General features: G+C 35.1%; 1 protein-coding gene across 1 annotated transcript in view; it reads left to right on the top strand.

Annotated features, from left to right (window-relative positions):
- The first annotated feature begins 3,419 nt into the window (after nt 1–3,419).
- The window catches only part of PCID2 (PCI domain-containing protein 2), a 39,244-nt gene continuing 20,686 nt past the window's right edge, over nt 3,420–21,977 (top strand). The window contains exons 1-3 of the mRNA XM_081768538.1: nt 3,420–3,530; nt 11,257–11,298; nt 20,402–20,523. Of these exons, the coding sequence (XP_081624664.1) occupies nt 3,495–3,530; nt 11,257–11,298; nt 20,402–20,523 (200 nt within the window). The 5' untranslated portion in view covers nt 3,420–3,494. The remainder of the gene's footprint in view (nt 3,531–11,256; nt 11,299–20,401; nt 20,524–21,977) is intronic.

Below are 21,977 nucleotides of genomic sequence, written 5' to 3'. Positions count from 1 at the left end.
ATTAGCTAGTGCTTTAAACGGTAGTCCATTATTCAGAAATCATTTTACCGGGGTATTTGCAAGCGATGAGTTGCCCTCACGGTTTTCTCTACCTCTGGCAATGATTGTAAATACAGATCCATCTACAAAACTAGGAAGCCATTGGATAGCAACTTATATTAATAATCGCGGTGTTGGAGAATATTTTGACAGCTATGGCCTTCCTCCTTATGTACCACAACATGTTGCATTCTTAAAACTTCATTGTATGTACTATAAATATAATAATAGCCAAATGCAAAGTCTTGGTTCATCCGTATGTGGCTATTATTCTTATTTTTATTTGTGCTGTAAAGCCCAAGGAAAATCTCTGCGTGAAATTCAATACTTGTTCACAACAGTACCCACGGTTAATGATCGTAGACTGCTGCAATATATCTTCAAGGTAATTTTATCATATTTATCATTGAAAGTGTATTTGTTTAATCATCATCTATTTCTATACTAATCATCTTTTTCCTCGTTCTTTTTACAGAATTCACAATACGAAGCTTTGCAAACGGGTGCTATGCTGCAAAACATGGAAACAAATCATCACAATCAAGAAGAGGAGGCGGTCTAATAAAGAAACCCAGCTCAATATACAAACATTGTCAATACCTTAGTGTAACAAGAAAGAAAAAGAAGAAACCAGAAATATGAATAAAATACAATTTATGCTTATTTATGTGTTTTTATTGTTCATTCCACATACAACGTTATCAGATTCTCCTAAAGAACTGTGCGATATAAGACGAGAACCCTGGGCAAAGTTTCCACCTAATTCCTAGAGAACAGTGACCAGGGACCTCGTCGCGCATCAAAAACAAATCATCGATCACGTGACCGTACTACACCCGAAGGGTTATACCAAATTGAAAGGGGATACCCGTCCATACCTTATCAAATAGGATACATTGAGTCAATAACCAAACACGTGGTTGTACTAAAAAATTTGGTAATAGGACCACCGAAACATATTGAGGTCCTGTACTATGCTTAAATTGGACAATTTCAGTGTACCCCTTGCCAAATTTTAAGAAGGGTGCAACAATACACCCATGTCTTATGATAGGAAATAGATCCCTGTAATGATATAAGGTAATAGGATCTCATCCAAGGGATAAAAATGGACAAAAAACCAAACACGTGGTACAACGTTTATATTTTGGCAATTTTTTTACCCCTAAAAGGGATCGAGGTGGACCATCCAAATTTATCATGATACATATTGAGGTCCTGTACTATAATACCAAATGTTTAAATTGGTCAATTTCCATAATTTAAGGGGTGGGCCAAGGTACTCCTTCCAAAATTTTAAAGGGGTGCACCAATATACCCATGTCTTATGATAGGTAATGGAATCCTATACATGACCATGTAACTATATAAGGTAATAGGACATCATCAGAGGGGGATAAAATGGACCAAAAACCAAACACGTGGTACAACGTATTGCTTACGTTTATATTTTTGGTAATTTTGTACCCCTAAAAGGGAACGAGGTGGACCACCCAAATTTATCATAATACATATTAGGGTCCTGTACTATAATACCCAATGTTTAAATTGGTCAATTTCCAAAATTTAAGGGGTGGGCCAAGGTACCCTTCCCAAATTTTTAAAGAGGTGCATTAATATACCCATATCTTATGAAAGGAAATTAACCCCTGTATACGCCCATATAACCCTATAGGGCAATAATACCTAATCAAAGGGGATAAATTAGGTCAAAAACCCCCGAAATTTGAATTTTTGGCAATTTTTTACCCATGAAAGGGAACGACATAGACCTCCAATACTGATAGAGGTACATACTGTGGTCCTAGGCTACCATACCAAATTTTTAGATTTTTCAATTTCCAAAATTTAAGGGCGGTGGTCCTATGTACCCCTGCCAAAATTTAGGGGGTGGGCCATGGTACCCCTGCCAAAACTTAGAGGGGGTAGTCCTAAGTACCCCTAGGTCATTGACCCTGGGCCAAGGTCATTGACCTTTGACCTATGACGTCATAAAGGTCGGGGTCAAAGTCCAAAACGCGATAAAGTATCCCCATTACTACTACGACTCCATACTTGTCCCAGAAGAATGTTGCAAACAGTTTTTCAACCTACTTCTGTGTCTTGAACTTCTTGGGCGAGGGAGAAATGAGTGCTACTACTCCATTGACTGTTGTTTCGTTTCAGGATCATAGTGGTACAACCATGTTTCGTCCATGTTTACTATTCGTGAGCGAAATGATCAGCATTACATTCAAACTGGAAGAAGACTTCTCTTAATGCCGTCAGTCTTTTATTCTTCTGACAGATTTTTTGGGAACACAGTGTCGAGAACTTGCTCATACCCAAGCCATTCTGAATTATACTACCGTCGCGTTCCAAAGAAATGCCCACAATCTCTGACTCAAGTTTTACTGACAGTGAGACGGTAAAAACTGGGGAAGGGGGTTGCAGCCAGACCTCAGACTATAATAAGTATATCGTTTGTCACTCAAAAACTGGGGAGGCCTAGGATCCCCGGCCCCAGGTTATATCCACCACTGGCTAATATGCTGCAATTTTCAAGAATAATGTCAAAAATTGCATCCATGACTTCGGGAACAGTCACTGGATGTAAAGCATAATTTGTTGAGAAACCGCAACGTTTGAACTTCTTCACCACTGTATATAATGGAGGAGAGTCCAGTAGTGTTTCACGAATTTTCTCATTAATTTACTTTAGTGACTATCCTTGGTGGAACAAAAATGTTATAATAGTTGTGATCTGGATGTTCGTGAAATTCGCTGTTTGGGCACATAATCACTTCAGAGGCCTGAGAAAGCAATAAGAACTTCATTATTAATATGAAAATTTGTTGAAAACATGTTTTTCAAAACTAGTTTCATCTTTCTACCTAATACCTACACTCCTTCTGGGTTGGATTACGAGATTTTTAGCAGCCCCTCGTAAATTTATATATATATATATATATATATATATATATATATATATATATATATATATATATATATATATAACTTAGGTTTCAAAAGTTGCATTGAAAAATATTTCATGTGCAGACGTTAATTATTTGTTAGTTACAAATTTTACTTGAAATAAGTTTATTATATAGGCCTAATATAAAAACAACAACGAAATACACAATGTAAGGTAAGTCAAACATAATAAATGTGATTTTTGGTGTGGGAAATAGCCGCCCCCCCCCGAAAATGTATCTGCCCCTCCTTTGCCCCCTAGGAACTTATAGCTGGCGTCGTCACTGACTATGATCCGAATGAATTCAAGGATTGGTTGTCCTGTTGACAAAGACGTGAGTGGAATATATTGTTTATTGTACATCTGCAACTTTAGATCAATCCTTACAAACAACGGGTTTAGCGACTTTTCACCGAAAATCAGTCATTTCACCTTTCGTTAGCGACTTTTTGTGACAACCTTTTGGCAAAACTGGTTGTGACTGCAACACTGATCGAAAATGGCGCACATTACGTTGAACCAATACTTGCAACAAGTAGGTGTTTTTTTAAGAAAAAAACTAGTATTATTTATTAATTTATTTTATTATAATATTGAATACAAGTTTACAATAGAAATCCAACATGATAGCAGTTGTACTACTTTGTTCACTAATTATGCTCTAGTGCTCTGGAGTTGGTTTTTAATGGAGGGGGTTGCATTCCTCGGTGCAGGTCAATTTTGAAAGGGCTTAATTATTACTGGTTTAAACGTTTCGGCATTTATTCCGAAGTTGGGCGTCCGCTTTCGCCACGTTTCTTCGCTGTTATCTCCTTTCCACACTTACTGGAATTTGTTATTAGGTTCATTAATCCGTGCTCTTCACAAACTTTTAAAAGATTTTGCTCGCTATTAACGTATTGCTTCACAAATGTTAAAACTGTTAGTTCACTGCCTTTGTACATTCGCCATGTTGATAACATAAATGCTCGTTTCTTTCCCACAATGCAACTGTTCGGTTACCTTGCGCCAAGTAGTTCCCTCCGCTCGCCGTATAGTCCCATGTTTATAACCGCTTATATATAACAAATAAACAGATTTTTCGAGATTCTTATACATTATCAATCACACAAACGAACAAATTATCCATATCTTTTCTGTAAATTTAAAAAAAAAAAAATTGCTGGAAACGGACGCCCAATTTTGGAATTTAACCCAACGTTTCAATAAAATTCTTCCAAAAAATTAACCCCTGTTACAGGTATGTTACTCATCAATTGTGAATATACGAATAACATGCATTGAAACATAAGACATGAACACGAAAGTAAAGAGTATTCATTACAGGTGAATTTTCTATATATTCTACATATTCCGGCTGGGTAAAACCCGTGGGCTCAAGCTGGTGTGCTTATGTATGTTGCAGCTGCGAAGCGACTGTGTGTACTTGCGGAAAGGAATTTCAGGTTAAAGTACCGCAGTAGCCTCTCAAAATATCGAATTTGGATGGCATTTAGTATTCAGCAACTCGTTCCATGTCTCCAGAACCGAGTATCTTGTTGTTATCTAAATTGTGATAAAGGTAGAACACAACGAGGCCTGCGGGGCTTCTAACCCCCTTCGCGTGTTAAGTTCCAAAGTTGGTCGTCCGTTTCTAGCAAAATTTCGGGAAGAAACTAGCTTTATGTATAACGAGAGGGTTAAGTTGTGTCTATTTTCTTATATAAGCGGTTGTAAATATAGAACTATTTGGCAGGCGGAGGGAACTACTAGGCGCAAGGTTACTGCATGGTTGGATTGTGGGAATGTAATGAGCATTTGTTTGTAAACATGGCTGCATGTATGCTGACACGCAGCCCTGGATATGCGGTAATATTATTACAGTTTGTGAAACAATAAAGTGATAATTAGGAAGATCTATTAAAAGTAATTAAAATTCATGGCTTGATCAATCTAAAAATAAATTATAGAAAATGTAATAAGCAAATAACTGTAAAAGAAACGTAGAGAAATACTTTTCAATGTAACGGTAAGTAACATAATTAACATGGCGGCAAGGTTTTAGAACACAGGTCCCATTTCCCATTTAGCTGTAAGAAAGACAGAAAACAACATGCCCTGAGGTGCTGTAACACGTCTTCACTCGCTGTTGCTCGCTCGGCAATACTGTGTGCATTAAATATTAAACTTTGGTACAGAAAGGAAAAAATTATTACTTTTAGCCAAAAACTAGGCGGGCGACCAGCTTCGAAATAAATTCCCACTTCGCTCCGTCAGGTATGTTTTGTGAAGTAACACCAGAGATCTTATATGTGCAAGATTGGGAGAGAAACTAAATATCATCCTCAAATTTTATGGACAATTTTATAGAATTATACAAAATTAAAGCGAGACAGGCCAAAAAGAAAGTATGTTTAGATGAAGGGGTCAGAAGTAGGTAAAAGAAAATATATATCGGGTGTTCTAAAAATGGCACCCACGGACCAAAGAGCACTATTCTACAGACCAAAATAGAGCGAAAATGTTATATGATGGTATGCCCTCCGGGACCTTTTTCAGCCACTATAGGGGATCAAAATTTCACAATGTGGCAACGTCACAGATTAACTTGAAGCCATTAGCATTACTCTACTAATATAACAAGCAGTTGAACCGACTGCTACACTAGTGAGTGATGCTAGTGTCAATCAATATAAACTTTAGCTGCCATCTGGAAGGAATCTATATAACTATTTGATTGGTAGATCTAATTTATGGTTCTTTATTTGTGGCGATGCCACCTAGTGCAATTTGTGTCTCCAGACGTGGACTCGAAAAGTGTACAAATATATATTTTTCTGCTTTGACTTGTAGAATAATGCTCTGTGGTTCATGGGCGCCATTTTTAGAACGCCCGATATTATATATATATGTAAAGGTTTAAAGGAAAAATGAGTTGAACTAAGGGAAACGTAACTGATTTTTCTCTCATTTAAGAATGGAATAGAAGTATATCTTGTAGAAATTCTATAAAAATGTTGCACAACGTTTTCCTCCTAACCGAGTCGTAGGCCTTTCTAAAAATCAATGAATAATTGATGTACCGGGGTATTGTATTCCCATTTATTTTCGACGACAAGTTTTTACGTTGGCCATTTCATTCAATTGAACCATTCAATGAACCGATTTATAAAGAACCGGTTCCTCGGAACAGTTCGTTAAGTATCACCAGGATCCAGTTCTTTACGAATCGAATCAGTTAGAAATCCTGGTGGTTCCGACTGTAATGATTCTAGTATTTACAACATTTCATAGGCCTATTTCAAGTATTAATACAGTGAAACCTGTCTATGTTGGCCACCATCGGTTCCATCGAAAAGTGGCCAACTTAGAGAAATAAGTGTGATTTGTGTATTTTTAGAATAAGATTTTTGTATTACTTGATTGTAAAATTTTAATAAGCAGTGGCACGACAGCTACTTATAAATAATGTATATAGAGTAATCATAAAAATATACAGTACTAGAAAATATTACTATAGTATGCAAGAGCGCCGATTTCTCTGTAAATTTGGGGAGGGGGGGCATTCAGATGCAGAAGGTATATATATGAAGATTTTAAGACAAATTGCATTCAAATTATACCAAATATTGTATACTCATAAATAAAATAGGGAACACATGAGCTCCCTCGGTCCCCCCAGGATCGGCGCTCTTGATAGTATGTTCAATATATATGCATACTTTCTCTTCCTGAAAACTAGTCTGGTACATTGGATTATTCGGATTAAAAACACAATAACACAAACAACCATGAAATAGAAGTATATGTACGCAGTTTATTGAAATTGATAGTATAGCACACTGAGTTATTCAGATTGTAAACAAGAAAAGCTAAGTTATAAATTGAGAAATTCATATGCAATTTATATGACTTCTTCTCAGTTGTTACTGAATGGTGGTTTATTCTAGACGTATTTGTTTTATTCTTTTTGGCAGATATGCACATTGTAATATTGTAGTTAACTACCTCTTGTTAATGAGCTAGAAGTGTTTCCCTCGGAGCAAACGATGTTTTGAGAAAATCTTAAGGGAATTCATATCTCAAAGTCTCCGCTACCTTTTGACATGCAGTCAGGTGCCAATAAATGACAATTGAGCTTTAACCTTGAGAATTTTCCGGAATTACTAAAGCTTCCCACTGATGAAAGGAGCCGATATAGCTAATGGTTTTACCAAAACAGACAGGGTAAAAAATACGTACAACCATTTCCTGAATTCCTGTACGTGCTTTTTCTTATTCACATCTTCCTTCACCACCCTTTTATGAGAGTAGTGTTCTGGCCATTGACCTCCAAGAACAAATCGTGTGAATCTATGCTTCTTTATGTCCAGTTACGAATACAGAACATCTGCCTCTCATATGGGAATTCGAAAGAGTTAAGAAAAATAACAAAACTGTATTTTGCGTGGCCAAGATACGCAGGTAAACTTATCATTATCATCACAGGGTAAACATTGCTTCAGTGTGGCCAACTTCCAAGATAGACAGGTGGCCAACTTATAGAGTAGTAAGTAACGAATGTCTTATGGGAAAATGCAGGTTCAAGACGAACTAGGCCAAGATAAGCAGGTGGCCAAGTTGACAGGTTTCACTGTACATACAGAACTAAGCGAACTTCGTATCGTATCAGTTCTAAATGTAACAAAACTTAAAATACATTACGTATTAAATAATAGATGAAACTACAGCAAAAGAACCACCATATTTCATAATAATAATAATAAAAAAAACGAGGGGGGCAAGCCTTTCAAATCCTCCTCCTAGAAAGGGAAAGTAAATTATACATATGAGAGGAGCACGCCCTCCTAACCCCGGCAATTAACGTGCAGTGGGAATTTCACAAAACTATATACTTGAAATGAAACAACAGCAAACGAAAAGATTTACAACTACGGAAAAATTAATAAAAAGTAAATACCTGATATTTCAATGCTGCATGTACAATTCCACAGCATGCCTCATAAATAATACAATGCCAATGCCCAATGCTATAAGTGGAACAAAATTTCCTGTTCTATAAATAATATCCAAACTGCAACATCGTCCCTTCTGACCCACGTGTGCAGCTCAACTTCCTCTTCAAATGTCACTGAAGATTCTCAATACTTTGCGTATATGCCCCACTTCAAAGATCTACAGCGTTATAGATATGGATCAGAGTCAAATGCTTCCACTGACCACTAGGTAACGACGAGTAAACTTTCGAGCAATCCGTGCTTAAAACAGAGCCAAATTAACATTCATAAATAATATTCTTATGCTGCAGGAACAAATATGTAACAAAGTAAAAGATTCTCACGTTAACATACAAACCCCACTTTTAACCGATTATGTCGAACTCAATAGCTTCTGTTCTTTTTAACACATACTGCAACTCCTTTTTAAGGTCCAATAATTTTACAGGAAAACAAAATCTATAAGCATCAATATCAGTATCGCACACTATAAGAAATTTTGGTTTCGCGGCACCACACTGAGAACTAAGAAACGCACCACCTCCAGCCACAACTAACCACGTGAAGTATTGAAGACGGTAACACAAGATGACGTTACTCCATATCCATAATTCCTCGTTCAAACAAAAAAGCATCAAGAGTACAACATCACGTTCTACATGACTTCATACCAGCAATCAAGCTAGTGGAACAGGTAAGCTCTCAAAGCCAGAATCGAAAGATCAAATCACTGAATCGAAATAAATAAATGAATTGGCCAAAGTAAAGACCCTTTTCTATTCCAATAATTTCATCTACGTATAGGATCAGTCTTGGTAGTAAAATGTTTGGGAGGATTTTGTACGATGTTGACAGAGGAGAAATTCCTCAAATTTACCGTTTTTTGTTGAATATCTATTCACGATTTAAAAATTCTGTATTGGAGACTTCGATGTTTATTATCTACCCATAACAAAGATGAAGTCGATTGTCAGCATTTACTGATTACAAATTGTAACCCACGAAGTACGAAGTAAAAATCTAAGTATGCTGTTTCTTGACTAAGATTGTCTAATGCCATAGAAACTATGGCGAAGAGTATAGCGTAATACTTTAATGAACGTAAAAAGAGAGAGTACCTTACCCTTGGAAAATCCTTCTTCGGAGGTAATGATCCTGGAAAATGTTCAACTGGGTTTGGGATCGTAACTAGGGATGGCCGGAACCGGTTTCGACAGAGCGGATCCGGTTCCGGAACCAGGTTTTCGGATTCAGGTCTGGAACCGGTTCTGAATTTATGTACGATGTTTCGTAAGGAGAAACGTATGAACGTAATAGAGCAGTTATTTTTTGTGTGTAAGCTACAACTGATTTTATTTTTCGAAAAGTTCTGAAACAAATGGTGTAAAATACCAAATGTAATACAAAATCACTACAAAACATAGATAGCTTGGACTCATTCCGGCTTTCACTACTCAAGTAACTTTTACTTTTCCTGTGTATATTTAAATATTTCCGATGAAAAATTACCACAATAATGTATTTAGGGACAATTTCAATTCCCTGCAAATTCTAAATGCATTACAATGCAAAGCAAAATTACAGCTCCACAAAAGAAAACTAGCCATTTTTGTTTTCACACTGCACTAAACTTCAGTATTTGTGCATCCAACAAATATTTTTATGCACAAACGTGTTACAGGGTTCATACACTACCTGGAAAATCTGAAAAACCTGGAAATCTCAGGGAAATTGATTTTGGAAGAAAAATTCCTGGATAATTCAGGGAAATAGATTATATCTAGTGTAAAACCTGGAAATATCAGGGAAATTGAGTTCAATATTTTTGTATATTTTGAATGTATTCAAGTATAGAACAAAGTTTTGGATATTTTAAATTTTATTTATTTTAATTATTTATTTTCTTGTGACTCAATATTTAATTGCAATCGTTCATTGAGGGGAAGGGTAGCCATTCTTAAATATATAAATATATTATTCTTAAAATTTGTGTGTTCTCTTACTTTTAGTTTCTTCCACTGTACCTGGAGATTGCAAAATTAATACCTGAAAAATTCAGGGAATTTGAATTCAATATTTTTGTATAAACCCTGGTGTACCTATTCACAAACATGTAGATCTAAAAAAATGTAAAACCTTTCTCTCACAAAACTCAGCTTCTGCTGATTGCTTTGCTACATTGTCATATCTCTTAACACACATGAGTTAGGGATGGCCGAAACTGATTCCTGGTGTAATCTGTTTTTGGCTCTTAATGGATTCGGTTCCGGAACCGGGTTTTCGGATCCATATCTGGAACTGGTTCTGAAAACCACCGAAACTTTGTGGCCATCCCTAATCCTAACCAGATCTCAAACCGAATCGGAACAGTGTATGACAAACACTGTAATGTAGTTCGATGGAAGATACACCCCTAATCGAATTTTGAAGCCACTGTTTTGATATAGATGTACGTTGTTTGCTTCTTTAATTTTTTATCTAATAAGCCATTTTTCAATATCTTATGTACTAAATCTACATATGGTACATAAGTAAAATAAAACTTCTTACTATTATATAGTACATTTAAATACGAGTGTATTACATCTTACATGTTTGTCATGTAGCTCTTTGTTTCAGACGAAGTATGAATGTGTTAGTAATTGTACTAGTAGTTGAAATGCACTATCTATTAGTGTAATACAGTATACGTTCATTCTGTATTTATTTAAATTTGAAATCGATTTGAAATTTTGCATATGACAATTATTATTAATACTTCATCTACCTGTAGGATCAATGTGGCTAGTAGAATGTTTGAGAGGGTTTATAGGATGTTGACAAAAGAGAAATGCCTCAAATTTACTGTCTTTTGCTGAATATCAATTTGGCTTATCATTATTATATTTTTACCATCGCACACCAATTTGTGCAATGGTATTAAGTTCTTAAAGATATTGCTTGAAAAAAGTACATTTACCAACCAACCAAAAAAAAAAAAAAAAAAATCCCAATCAACCATCCCCAGGAAAAGTGTGTTAAGTAGTTTGAGAATCAAGTGTTAAGAAGGTTCCATTTAAAAGAAATGCAGGTAAACAAAGGGACAAAAGCAGAGAGTATGTTTAGTACAGCGTACTAGATAACTCTTACAAAGACAATAGCTTTGATGTATTATTATTATATTTTTATTAATTTCCACTCCTACCATCGCACACCAATTTTTTGCAATGCATAGTATTAAATTCTTCAATGCACTTATATTAGAAGTTATCAGATGTAAAATATTTTTTTTCTTTCTATTTTTAGGTTGACAGTGCCTGGAAAAACAAGAATGGAGTCTTGGTCTCGGTATATATATCATCCTGTTGCTTCATTGATTACTATTTCAATATTCGAATAATGAATCATTCGGTGTCAAATGAACACAATTTTGAAACTAATTCTACCTTATCTCGCCAAATTTTGTTGAAATTTGTACAGTTCGTGATACTACTGGAAAAATAACAAACCCTGATATTTTAGGTTAATTTGTGAACTGATTTCAAAATTAAAGGGCCTCCAAAGTTCTCAAATTTTACCAAAAATCGCGTGAGTGATATTTGTATGTTCAATCTAAAGGAGCGAGACGTTGGTTAAGTTGTCATTTTAAAGATAAAACGAGCCTTGAGATGGTATGTAACCAGGGTTGGCAAAAAACAGGATTTTTTTGTTTCAATAATTTGCTGTATGTATTTTTATCACATATGGACAGAAATAAGTTTGTTTCGCCTTGGTGTTATTATGCAGGGTTATGCTGGAAGGGGTCACATAAGCTTAAAGCGGAATCCAAACCGCTTCTCGGCTTACATCCGAGAGAAATTGTTCTCCATTTAAATTCGAAACCTTGACTAATTGGCCACAAATGCGATACGTCTGCCGACTCACTCACGAAGGACTCCTGATAAAAAAATACGTTGTACTGATCTTTACATACTTGCTAATATAATTGTTAAGAATCGTTTCAGAAGCACAAAAAGATAAAACAGTTGCACAAGTGAAACTATTATACAGAATTACATATAGACAATTTTAAAATACTGTAGAGTACAGAAGAACTAATTTAGTCCAAGTTTGTTCACTACGACTTTTGTTAGTTCACAACGACATAATTTGCATATCAGTAAGAAAAATGAATAAAGATACGAATTATTTGACTCCACTTTGGCTCTGACCCATTTATGCATTAGGGGGCGCGGTGGCTCAGTGGTAGAGCGTTCACCTCTGGTGCTTGGGGTCCCGGGTTCGATCCCAGCCCCCGCCAAGTGAACTTTGTGGTGGACAAACACCGTGCTCGTGGGTTTTCTCGGGGTTCTCCCGTTTCCTCCCACTTTCTTCATTCCACAATTTCACTCATCTCTCATCATCACCGTCTCCTTTAGCCTAACCGGCATAACCGTGGGACGTAAAACTAAAAGATTTCATTTCCATTTATGCATTAAAAAAAATTTCAAAGATACTTCTGATTTCAATAAATGCATCTCGTGGGGTTTGTATGACCCCATCAAAAAAGTACGGCATTTCGATGTATTTTACCAATAGTAAACATTATTAAAACGAAACAATATTTAGAATTTTTCTTTGATTGAAATTGCATAACAATAACCAACTATTTCGTTTTTTGGTTTAAACCAGTTGGTTATTTTGAAAAACCCAGCTGGTTTAAACCAGTATATAACACTATAAAATTTTGTATTAAAAAAAAAAAAGTGTTATAAATAAATCCCAAAAGTTTTATTTTGGGATGAACATGGAACCAAGTGTTTCCATTCCCAAACATGGAGTTGAAAATCGCGTTAATTTAGATTCTTATAAAATGGATGGAAATAATATTTTTTCTGCTCCTGAGAAATTGCAACAAGCATGCAAGTGCTTTACAAACATGGTGGCTTACCTCACTGTGAAGCATTACACATGTTTGTGTGTAGGAACAGAATTCAACTTTACGGTGCATGCACAGACATGTTCACACATGAATCGACCTTTTGACATTGAGTTACTGGAATTTACATAATGCTGATTTTGACGTAGAGGATGATTGGCATTTTGCTTCAACAGCTCATGGAAAGGGGCCTTGTGATCAGATTGGTAGCACAGTCAAGAGTTTGGCGGCCCAAGTAAGTCTGCAACTTCCGTATAATAATACGTACACCCCGGCAGCTTTTTGACTGGGCAGCAGCAAACTTTACGGGAGTACATTTTACATTTGTCAGTCAAAAAGAGGTCACGGAGTCACCCAAGTTTCTACAAGACGTTTTAACAAAACATGAACACCTCTTGGGGTAGAAATTTCACGCGTTCATTCCTGCAGCTTTAGATACCCCAAACTTTTTATCAAAGAATTTTCGTGTTGCCTAAGTTCATTGGGACAGACTTTCACCAAATTCGACGACAAGTTGGCAGAAGCAAACCTAATTGGATACATAACTACAAGGGCGCCGATTTCTCTGTAACTTTGGGGCAGGGTTGGCTGGTTTAAACCAAGGTGGTTTAAACCATGGTTTAAACCAAACAACAAAAAAATGTTCGTAAAAGTGTGTTTGTAAAATCTTGATGAACACACATCTGTGGGTTATCACTAGAGACAGGATGTTTAGGCACTAAAAACCTAGAAAATAGGCAGGCAAATAGGCACTAAAAATTTAAAAAATAGGCAGTAAAATAGGCACTAAAATGTAGCTCGAAATAATGAAGATAAGTACTTAATACAATTAAAAAATAGATTCAAGTCATAAATAATGCTCAAAGAATATAGAAACATACTTCTTTGTCAATATCTTCTTTTATTGTATATATAAAAACGAAGCTTGTTATGCATTCCATATATACTGGGTGAACCTGGAAGATGTGCACATACTTCGGGAGGTGATTCGTGACATCAAAAGAATACAAAAAGTCTTCTTGCATGTTGTGGAATTCCGCATCGTATACGAGTGACAGGGGGGTCAACTTGGAATCGAAAATCGAACCGTGACAATTGGAGCGAGACATAAAATTGTGCACATACTTTGGGAGGTGATTCGTGACATTCAAGAGGACTTTTTGTCTTCTTTTCATGTCACGAATCACCTCTCAACGTATGTGCACATCTATCTGTTCCGTTCCAATTGTCAGGATTCGATTTTCGATTCCAAGTTGGCACCCCTGTCACTTGTATACGACACGGAATTCGACAAACTACAACAGAACGTTTTGTCTTCTTTTGATATCATTAATCACCTCGGAAGTATGTGCAGATCTTTGAAGTTCACCCTGTGTATATATTGTAACGTACCACGTGCTTGTGTTTACGAACACCTAATATACGTATATATGTACGTATTATTTATGTTATATAAATAATATATTTTCTCAATGAAGGCGTATTTTAAAGAAAATGCATAGAATAGGCAACATTAGGCACTAAAGCAATTATCTAGGCAGTAACGGTCGAAATAGGCAAAATAAAATTGGCTTAAATAGAAACTATAACCCCTATATAAACTTTAAAACGTTATTTTTGATCGTATCTTTAATATTAAAGAATAGGCATTTTGCCTAACATCCGGTCTCTAGTTATCACGTTTCACTCCCGTATATTATTCGTATTATATTCAGACCTAAATTCCCCATTCATTACTCCAAAAGATTATACTACAAAAGCAACTTTTTTTTATAAGTTTATAAATGTTTATTTTGTGATTTTTTGTAGTTGTTATTATTGTTATGTAATTACAATCGAAGAAAAATTCTAAATATTGTTGCGTTTCAATGTTTACTATTGATTTAAAAAAATCGAAAATGCCGTACTTTTTGTGTGTGTGTGTGGGGGGGGGGGAAGGGTCATACAGACCCCACGAGAGGCATTTAGTGAAATAAGTATCTTTGGTATCTATTTATGTATAAATGAGTTTGAGCCAAATAATTCTCAAATAATAATTCGTATCTTTACTCACTTTTCTTATTGATATGCAGATTAAGTCGGTGTATTTCTTTAATTTGGACCAATAAAAGTCGTTGTTAACTAACTTGAACTAAATTAGTTCTTCTGTACTCCGTAGTACTTTGAAATTGTTCATATGTAATTCTGTGTAATGGTTTCACTTGTGCAAGTGTTTATCTTTTTGTCCTGAAATGACTCTTGACAGTTATATTAAGAAGCATGTAAAGGTCAGTACATCGTATTTTTTTTTATCAGGATTCCTTCGTGAGTGAGTCGGCAGACGTATCGCATTTGTGGCCAATTAGTCCTGGTTCCGAGTTCAAATGGAGGACAATTTCTCTCGGATGTAACTCGAGAAGCGGTTTTTATTCCGCTTTAAGCTTATGTGACCCCTTCCAGCATAACCTGGTTGTTGCATAATAACATCAAGGCGAAACAAACTTATTTCTGTCCATATATGATATGAATATATAGAGCAAATTATTTAAACCATAAAAACCTGGTTTAAACCAAAAAAAAACGGTTTATTTGGTTTTTTTAATAAAAACCATGGTTTTTGCCAACCCTGCTTTGGGGGCCTCATTCAAATATGTGTTTGGTTGTTGAAATATCTTATATGCATAAAAAATACATATTCATAAAAATACTTGGGTGCCCACATGAGCTTCGAGGGGGAGGGGGATAGGATCGGTGCCCTTGCATAACTGTAATCTATAACAGGTGGTGGTTGGCATGTTTTGGGAAAAGATGAAGTAAAGGTGACATTTCTCTATCCAGTTGGTCCATCTCCATCTTTTGCATATCTTTGAAAACCAGATGGTCTCTGGATTCATGTAGTGTATGTACTGTGTATGGTGAACCTTGTGACCCGAACAAGCCTACAAGCTGACCCCATCTTGCTTTTGAACTTCCAACTATGAACAAAAAACTGGTCAGTGTTCGTTTTCTACATTGTGGTATTGATTTGATTTTAATATGGTATTGACTTAAAACATTAAAGCGATTTTCAACTCCAAGTTTGGAAGTGGAAACTCTTGTAAGAAATGATCCCAAAATTAAACTTTCGAGATGTATTCTTAGCATTCAGAATTTTTATTAGAACTTTGTAAATTTTTCAAAATATGGCTTTTGGAAGAAATAAAATTCAAAATTTTGATTTTTTTTTAAAGTCTATAGTATTATATATCATCTGAAAGCTCGTTTCATAAGCTTTAAAATTGTACCTTAACCAACGTCTTAGATACTTCATGGTAGCCGCAAATGCCAATCGAAGAAATGTCACACAGTTTTTGACAAATTCTGAGCAATTTGGGGCATTGTAATTTCGCACCCCTTCACAAATCAACTTGATTTTTCCGCTCGTTCCACTCACAGGTGATAGCGGTCAGTATATAAAATCTCATTGCTATCTGTAAGGGTCGAACTGAAATCTTTCGTCTTGATTTGCATGTAATGGCCCTAATTTCTAGTGAAAAACAGAAAATTACCATAGAAGGTGGAACTAATTTAATTTCTTGAGTACTTTTCTTTAATAGTAGACTTTTTCATATTCATTTAAGTAGAGTTCAGTGTAATTTTCAAGAGAATGATTATCCACTTTCTTAACATAGAATATATTATCACTAACAGTGATAGCAGAGACAATTAAGTTAATTTTAAGGATAAACTTAGTACTTGACACTTGTCGACTTATTTCAGGAGAGATTTCAATAATTGGAATGACGTTATGATTCCTATATCATATAATTATATTCGTTGTTTTATATACGGGCCGATATTAGATTAGGGAAAAAATGACGTCATGTTTTTAATTTCTTCAAGCAAAGATACATCAAATAGTAGTACATAGTTTTACGATACCTGTTAGTATAAGACAGAGCTGGAACTCGACCTATTTCAGAGAAATTATTCATTTTTAGAAGGACTTACAAATTTTTATCATTACCGTCACATTTGCATATTTCTTCACTAATTGGTGTATTGCAATTTTCTTTTATTTCTCATACTTGCGAGATCTGTCGTAATATGTTGTACAATAAATTAAACAATTTTAATGAAAAACAAACTAAAATACTAATTTAATACTGATAACTGTACAAGTACGGGAATCGAACATAAAAGTAACACCAAAATATTTATATGTCATGCAGTTAAGTAACAATTTAGTATAATTATTGCGTAATACCAAAAATATGCGTGAATTGTGTATATTTAGAACCTTGCTGTACCCAATACCTGTTTACATATTAACTACAAATTATTGCTCCGTTGTGGGAATGCCACCATTGTGATGGTAGTGACAAATGTTGCAGTAATGACATAATGTTGTACAGTAATGACAAACATAAATAAATGACAATCCAACAGTTCATGTACACAACGAATTGTAATACTCACAAAGGTCTTTCCATAGAATTGGATCAATTTGAACATATCGTCCTCCTATCCTGCGTACATGCCGTGCTTCAGATATGTTGAAAGCTACAATATCACCTATTTATACCACAAAATATCAGGCTTTTGAGGCTAAAAGAATCTATTATTGCCAACAGATTTCATGCACTGAACTTCGTAATTATATTCTCCATCATCAACATTTTTTACTATACTTGAATATAATTTGTCCATCACCATGACTATGCACATAAAGTCAGTAAGTGTTGAGCTTAAATTGTTCTCAGCACTAGGTGTCGTCTCTTCCATTATCGGTGTTAATTCCCTCTCACGGTGACCTGAAGATATGATGTTACTACCTTCTTTCAGAGGTGTAAGCTCTGATAAGTTTTCACTTTTTTTCATTATTGTTCGTTCGTCCATACAGTTCTTGTACCTTTCAGCTTTTCTCTTCTGCGCCTTCAGTTTTTTCTCCAATTCTTTAATTCTTCTGTATGCAGTGGATCTCTTTCTCCCCTCACATGTTGTCTTCCGCGTCTTCTCTGGGAACACTCGACCGTGGAAAAAAGGAGCGAAATTGCAATAATAATCTAAATAATGTACATAAAAAAATTAATTTCTGACTACTTTTACCTCAAAATATACTTTTCTGTCATGTTTTTTTTTCTTAATGAGAATTAGTGAACTATAAAACTGTTGCATATCTTCCTGGGGCTATTAGGTAATTGAAAACTCACTGTAGAAAGCAATGTAACTACCAAAAACAATAGTTACTGTAACAGTAGAGACAAAAGATAGTAAATTGTGCCTAAGCGTCACAAAATAGAAAATACTGTTGCTTAGAAATACAACCTAGCTTACAACGAAGTGAAGCTATGTATGAAAATCTAACTAAGGCATAAACATATTAAAAAAATAAAATAAGTGAAGCAATTTTCAGGTCTCATTCTGAACAACTCAAATATAATAATTTTTAATTGTCATTATCTTATTAGGTGTATTCTGATCATCTACTTTATTTTCGTGATCGGTAACGGTGAAGTCATAATTTTTCGGGTACTCACCACCCCTTGTTCTCAGGAGAAGGCTAATGGTTCTCATTCCTTGACGCCAGATAGAATGCCCTTTCCATTCGTTACCTTATCTAAATGCGCATATAACCTCGGTGTTGGTCCTCTATGCCCTGTTCATTCTGCCCTTCCGAAAGAAAACAACCAAAATCACTAAACGACAACAGAACAAGGAAAGCTAAACAGCAGTAGGCGTATGCTAAGTTATTACGTGTATTTTTCTATCGTGGGCTATATAACTTACGTTCGTTCTAATGATAAAGGAAATAGTGGTGGAGTTTCTCTAATAATATTTGATAAACATTTATTATGCTTCTTTTCCTTCTTTGGTTCTCTCTCCACTGTTTTCGTTGTCGTCTTTGCTCTCTTTGGCTTCTCTCATTTAGAGACTTCAGCTTCCTCTTGCTGCCCCATTCTCTGTATCTTTCTCTTTCCATCTTCAAGTACTTTTGCCCTTTTATTGGATCTTCCTTCAAGTTTGCTCTATAACGCCCTTTTTAACAGTCAATGCCTTGACTTGGCATATTAACTTAGTAAGAAACTATTAATACACTTTAATAAATTATTACGAATTTAATTAATAACCTTACAGAAGAAAATTAATTAACACTAAACAGCAAAATTCTAATTAAAAAAAAACGAACAAAATTATTTAATCTACCACCTAATATGAATGAAACGTTTCAAATGTACCATTATTCTGTTATAGCACAAGATGGAGCTAGGTGGGGCTTAAGCCCCTAAGAAGGTGTTAAAACACAAGTTGCCCCACAGACCGAACAAATAGAACAATATTTTTTAATGTTTCCTGGTCGACGTATTAGAGATGTTAGGCTCCATCGGAAAATAAATTAGAGATAAAGAGAGTCATGCTCCATACTTTCAAAAGAAATTTTTGTAGCTTTCCCATCGCTTATTCTAGTCTGGTACCGTCACTGAATCTAGGAAGCTATTATCAAAATCCCGAAGAGTTCCAACATTATTTATCAGGGAACTTTTTTAATTTTAGGAGTTTATTAACCATAGTTAATTCATAAAGCGCCGTAATTGGCAGTCTAAGTAGCATAAATCCTAGTAGTTTGCTTTCCTCTATTATAGATGTAATTTGCATAATTTGTATTATTTTATTAAAAGAAAAACATACTAGAAGTAATTATGCTATGCAGTGGAAACTACCACACCTCTCTGTCATTACCACAACAAAACATATGTTGCGGTAATGACAATGGCAATAAATCCTTATTATCATTGTTCACTGTTAAATGGCGGCAATGAGGTAAGTTGGACAAATATAATGAATTACAGCACAATGTAACTTCATAAAAAGATTTATGATTACAAAAATCAAAAGAAAACACACGTTGTGGTAATGACGTTGAATAAAAATACTCACCCAAACATAGAAGTTTGAAGCACAATAAATCTTCAGTAATACACATTACTTGTAAACTGTCGCGCATATCACACAGCTAGGATGTCAAATAGTTCTTCACTTATTACTTCTTTAATGTTGCCGGATCGAAATTGCTAAATAATTCAGTTATCAACTTTCTGCGGTAATGACATACAAGTTGGAGACTGAGGTTTTAAAAACAATAAAATAAACTGAATTAAAGGTGGAATATTTTATTCATCGGAGTAATGACGAACAATATATATTATCTTGAATGTGTCGATTATTTAAAACAATAAGATATTGGAAAGTGACACAAGCAGTTATGTATTGTAACAACTTGTTAGTGAGGACCTGTTACAGTAATGACATTTGCGTAAAAACTTTGTTTTTTAAAAACACAAAGAATAAATGCTAATGCAAAAATCATATTATTACACTCGTACAAGTTCATGGTGAATATTAGGAAAACAAATGTAACATGTATTTGTTCAAAGTACAATGAAAGCTCAATGGGACAAGTTTTTACCCCTAATCAAATACTTACCCTTATATGTTGCGTTTTTTTTTTTTTTTAATGTATTCCATGCCATAACATGTGTTAAATTGTTAAAAATATTTATTTCTATACCATAGGAATTACTGTCGTTCAGACATCCCCACGTGGTTAATGTTCGGTTACAAATGGAAACGCCAGATCAGATTGTGGAACGGATAGTGGATCCACCAATTGACGAGGTTACAGCTGCTCATATGAGGTATGAGTTCATGATCGAAAGTGTGAATGATTGTTTATTAGCAAATGAACTAGATAGAATAACGTATTTGAAACTTTAGTGGTTTAGCAACAAATAAAATAAGGTATTTTTTGAAGATACACATCACTGGTGTAACTAGTTTGTCAACTTACTATTTTAGTTTTACGCCCTTAACAGAAAGTGGGCAAGTGAAGTGCATAGTTATTTTGTACTACTGGATTGGCGTTGAGCGTCTCTCTCAGCACTGAGAATATATGAAACGTCGACCTACAGTTTAAGGTGGAAGCCGAGTCACTGTAATATGATGAATGCTCTCCTACTGGAAGTCGAAGCCGGAATCCCGTGCACCAAAGTTGGGCGGGCATACGCTAGCTACTACTATCCATTTCATAAAGATAGGCCGCTGACTTCGTGGTGCTGCCCTGACGTTCACTCAAGATTTATATTGCATTGTCGTACCTCGTTAGAATTGCTGAAATGTTGTATTTTCAATACTTAAGAAACAAAAATTTTCTTTGTACTGTGTAATAAGAAAAAAATAGAAATTAATGAAAAAGTGCGTATTTTATAGTACTTTTTTGGTAAATCAGTGTTCATAGGACTATATCTCGGAAACGAGACCATTTAAAATAATTTACTGTGTACGATATGTAGATGCATCCATTAACTGTAAGTTGTGAAAAGTTCAATTTTCATCACTTGATACTTTTTGTGTAATTAAAATAAATGTATGACGCTATTATCTCCTGTACCGTGGTAGGTAGAGAGACGTGCAAAGCACAGTTCGAAAATTTGGAACTCTAGTGTTCCAAATATTTAAAACTTTTAACGAAAAAGGGTTTAGTTGGTAGAGTATTTTTTTTTTAATAAAAATGTTTATTCGAACATATTTTATGCTTTAAGCGGAGAGCCATTTTGCAGCCCAGCCTTTAAATTCCCCGCGCTCATATGAAGAAACAGTGTACAGTAACTGGAAGTGTGACAACGGTGTTGTGCTGTGTTGTCGCGTTCAGCAAGCTTGCAGCATAAGAATATAATAGAAAAAAGTATTTAAGATCTCATAACCTTTCACAACATCTTAATAATAATAACAATGCATGTACGTATCTCAATGTAATCGAAATAAAACGTTGAAGTAACATCCAAAAACTCATCTCTTAATCTACTTATCTCATTCACTTTCGACAGTTGTTGACTCATCATAGCTCCTGCTATCTTCCTGGACACTTATTAACATCGGACTGGCTCCATTTCTATCTCAAGATCTATCAGTATACACACTTACCAGCTTACGAACGTGTTAAAGGGAAAAAAGAAATGTAGCCTTGGCAATCACATGTTCACCCAAGTTGTTCTGTGATCAATTCCTCTGCTGAATATAATAGAGAAACATGTGTCCTTTGTTTTATTTCAACGAAAGAAAACTATGCAATGTGTAGGTGACGAGGACTGTT

This window comes from Thermobia domestica, chromosome 8 (assembly GCF_964235325.1).
Source record: "Thermobia domestica chromosome 8, izTheDome1.hap1.1, whole genome shotgun sequence".
Classification (NCBI taxonomy): Eukaryota; Metazoa; Arthropoda; class Insecta; order Zygentoma; family Lepismatidae; genus Thermobia; species Thermobia domestica.
This window is presented reverse-complemented; position numbering and strand designations above follow the sequence as displayed.